At 32.7% G+C, this 4,208-nt stretch overlaps 1 protein-coding gene across 1 annotated transcript; it reads right to left on the bottom strand.

The window, feature by feature from the left end:
- Positions 1–902: 902 nt before the first annotated feature.
- On the bottom strand, positions 903–3,316 carry LOC132278812 (patatin-like protein 2). The gene is made up of 7 exons (XM_059780710.1): positions 3,129–3,316; positions 2,703–2,884; positions 2,403–2,589; positions 2,123–2,284; positions 1,715–2,017; positions 1,402–1,574; positions 903–1,324 (listed from the first exon to the last, which is right to left on the bottom strand). Exons 1-7 carry the CDS (start codon positions 3,258–3,260, stop codon positions 1,267–1,269), a joined length of 1,197 nt encoding a protein of 398 aa, XP_059636693.1. The 5' UTR covers positions 3,261–3,316; the 3' UTR covers positions 903–1,266.
- Positions 3,317–4,208: the final 892 nt, after the last annotated feature.

Raw genomic sequence — 4,208 nt, 5'->3', positions numbered from 1 at the left:
TTCATCTTTTATTATTACTTGCACGTAACCAAGTGTACATCAAAGTTGACAACTGTCTCAATTAACCTCATTATACGAATTAAGAATGGTTCAAGAAATTTCTCCCATCATTAAAAATATATACGTATAGTACTTCGCGAATATTAATTAGAAGTCTATACGTACTACTTATTAAATAGTCACAAAGAATAGAGAGTGGTTATGTTAATGAAAATTGTTTCTAACTAGGATAATCTATTTTAGAGTAAGTGATTGATGTGGTAATTTTTTGATAATTGAAAACTCTATAAGTAAAGATGAGGTTGAAAGAATACTGTAGAGAGAAGAAAAATGTGAAGACTGAGAGAAAGAGGATTGTAAAAGGAAGAGATTGTGAGTCCGTAATCCTGATATTGGAAAAAAGATGAGTTATTTGTTGTCAGTGAATGTTGGTAACTTGCCTAAATCACTTAAATCTCATTCGTTAATGTGTGTATACTTTTATCTGTTTTTACTGCTATTATTGAGTGAGATCTTGGATAATTCAAAATAGGAAATGCACATTTGTTTCTATCATTTTTGAGAAGAGGGTCAATGGTTCTTGTTTATCAAAACCTCAATTCATTCTATTAACCCCAGTGACATCATTTGAGTATGCTTTATAATAAACAGCAAAAATTGTTGTGTTTTCGTATTATATTGGGGAAGAAGGTTTGTGGTTAGTGGTTAGGATAAAGGTGCAAAATTTGAATACGAATTTTTAAATGCAGAGAATAGTCTATTTATTCGGACAAGCGGACTCTTGTTAGGTAAAATGAGCAATTCGAATTTGAACTAACTTATTGGAATCGAAGTCATTTTAGGTTATTAAAATACGAATATATTCCAATGATGTAATATGAATTAACATCACATATATTTGATGGTGCTACATATATAATAATGTGTATAATAAAAATAGAGCTAATCTAAGATTAGTTTTTCACTTTTTTTCCTTCATCTTTTCTTATTACTCGCACGCACGATATTAATTAGAAGTCTATACGTACTACTTATTCAATAGTCACAAAGAATAGAGAGTGGTTCCATATATTGGGGCTTTACTAAAGAAGAACAAGCAAAACACACACACACACAAAAAAAAACAGAAAAACAAAAAACAAAAAACAAAAAACAAAAAAAGAAAAGGAAAAAAAATACAAGGAATAGCTTTCACCACTAACCGAGAATATATACAACACTTATAAACCACTATCTTAAAATAGCTATTTTGCAATTTGCAACTTGTTAATGTGGTGATTTAATATCACGCAGTTGCCTCTCTTTGGAGAGTAGTTTTGCAAACCTGCAAGATCATTATTTTGTTAGAATTGTTAAAGCGAACTCCATAGTAAAAATCTATAGTTAAGATGATCCATATACCTTCTCAGAGCCTCTTCATTAGTCTCATGCTCAGAGGACTCAACCATGCCAGTCTCCAAATTTACTCTCGAAATTGGTTTCTTTAGCAACCTTTCACCAACTTTTACAAGCTCGTTTAAATTTTCCGTAGTAGCTATATCAACAGAAGACACTATCCCATTTAATGAGTCATCCTGTAATTTTTAATTCATCAATTCCAACATTAATGTGTTAGTTGACAAAATATGAAAAAAAAAATGTAACTTAAAAATTTGATTTCTATTAGAATATTGTATCACTAAATTTTTACTTTGACGTGAATGTAGATGCATACTTGAATGCGGAGGTAATTCTTTTCGGAGCGAAGGGCTTGAAAAACCACAGAAAGGTGGAAATCAACCATATCAGCACTAGCTTGAGTAAACACATCTACCACTGGGGTGGAACCACCGGTGGTTAACCACCCTAATATACCCCACTTAGCCACTTTTTCTGCAATGTATTTCTCTTCTGCTTCGAATGAGCCAGTTCCCAAGGATATAACCAATAACCTGCCATAGTCCATTTCTTCGATAAGAAAGAACCCGGGATTTTTCTGTATGATCTGCTTTGTTACTTCACCAATTGCAACCAACGTCTGAAACATTACATTGTAAAAAAATAAAAAATAAAAATAAATAAATAAATAAATAAATAATTGAATAGTGTTAAATAAGGCCTCATAGATCAAATTAATACATACCGGATTATTTGCTGCAACACCACCATCAATTAGGTTAAATTGTCTCACTTCTCCTGCAAGGTCATTGGTTTCGAAATAGTGTGCAGGAAGATAAGTTGGTGCTGCTGAGGTTGAAATGCAAATATCGGAGAGTAAAGCATCCAAGCTTGGTTTGTTCTGCACCTAAACGCAATTAAAGTATGTAAAAAAACCATCAGTGTTCGATCAATTCAACCATAGTGCACCTTTAGATTTCGCTGAAGAAAATTTAAATTAAGAAGACATTATTAGGATAATTAACCTCATATGTAGAAAAGATGGTTGGTTGGAGTCTCTTGATGTCAAATGTTGGTATTACAACATTAGTCAATGTCTGGTGCAATCGCTTGTTTCCTAGTTTTTCCTGAATGATGTTATGGAGATACTTCCCATCGTATTTTGGTCCTGACAGTGCTTTGATTATCTTTTTAATACGAGGAAATGGAAAACTGTTGTTTGAAATTGAATTAAAGTTCAACAATGTTAATTAGCAACCATACATATGATTTATCATATATCACCATAAATAATTACCATAAAATTTGTTAATATGCATGATTACCTGACTTGTGGGAAAATTTTAGGGCAGTGTTCAAGATAAAAGTCTTTGATATCCTTGGCTACAAACAAAGGGCGATTCTTTTCGTTCGGTACAGTTAGCATGGCAGCAACAAGTCCACCTGTGCTAGTCCCTGCAATAATATCAAAATAATCTGCAATTCTTGCATCCTCACCATCCAGCTTCTGCAACATACATGATCAAATTACCCGCCAAGTTGAGTTAATACTAGATAGATTATGATAACCAACAGTACGTTGCTATATCTATTCAATTATATATATATATATGTAATCTGAATGGCATGGAAATTAATAAGCATGAAGAAAGGCTGCACAATAACAACTTTTATTGGAATTAATAACTCTACATGTGTTATCAAGGAAATGCCATTCTTTTGACACTAAAAGCTTAAAAAGTGTAACCTACTTGAAGCTCAGACTCCAGAAAGCTGAGGATGGTTCCAGGGATGATCCCTCTTATTCCACCTCCATCAATGCTGAGAACTGTGATTAGGTTTCCATAAGTTGGGGGCTGCAGGGATGACTTCAGTTTTTCCATGTGAGCTTGTGTGTGTGTGTGTGTCAGAGAGAGAGAGAGAGAGAGAGAGAGAGAGAGAGAGATTTTGCTGGCAAGGAGATATGAAGTTCTAATCTGTGACCTTGAGTATTGCGTACTCTCTCGGTAAGTATGAGTATTATTTATAGACCTCCAATCGTTATCAACGATGTCATAAATGCGTCCAGCTGCTTATAAATTCATGCAGAGGGTACCTTAGTTGGCTTAAGTTGGACCCACTGTAACATTAGTTCATCCCAGCAGCCACCTATAGAGAGATATATTAATGTTATTTGGCAGGAAACTAGTAATTTTGAACGTCCCAATATAATGATATACATGTGACAATTGTAGGCAAGGCACTTGTCGGTAAGAACAATTCGGTGAAGCAATAAGGGTTGCAGATGCTTTATAGTTCGGTGGGTTAGTGCCACGGTAAATTTTGTAGTGTCACATCGACTTTCTGCACAGTGTCACATCGACTTTCTGCACCTACTAATCTAACTGTTAACCCTTCTTACCTTTTGTAAATAAAAATTAAAAAAAGGGGCCAAAAAGAATAAAATTAGCGAGACCATATCATAAATAAAAAATGATATAATATTATAAATATGCTTTATACTATAAACTTTAATATATATATATATATATATATTTCAAAAGAGATAATTCATTTTTTGGTTTACTCTTTTTTTTTTTTTTGGTTCCTATGAAATAACATATTTTTTGGGTCCTGTCAAAAAAATAATTTATTCAAGAAAACCCTTTTTTATTATTATTATTACTATACTTTTTTTCTTTTTGTTGTGTCAAAATAGATAATTTAATCAATAAAAAAATTAATTTATTCATCTCAGATAGCTTTTTTTGGTATTTTTAATTTTTTTTGTAAGGCGTATCAAAAGTAATAATTTATTCTGTGACGGCCCAAGTTTTTCAACCCGGTGCGTC

This window comes from Cornus florida, unplaced genomic scaffold, assembly GCF_030987335.1.
Source record: "Cornus florida cultivar Cherokee Brave unplaced genomic scaffold, ASM3098733v1 CherokeeBrave_3.0.0_Hap2_Chr10, whole genome shotgun sequence".
Classification (NCBI taxonomy): Eukaryota; Viridiplantae; Streptophyta; class Magnoliopsida; order Cornales; family Cornaceae; genus Cornus; species Cornus florida.
Note: the sequence above shows the minus strand (reverse complement) of the source record. Positions and strands in the feature narration are given on the sequence as shown.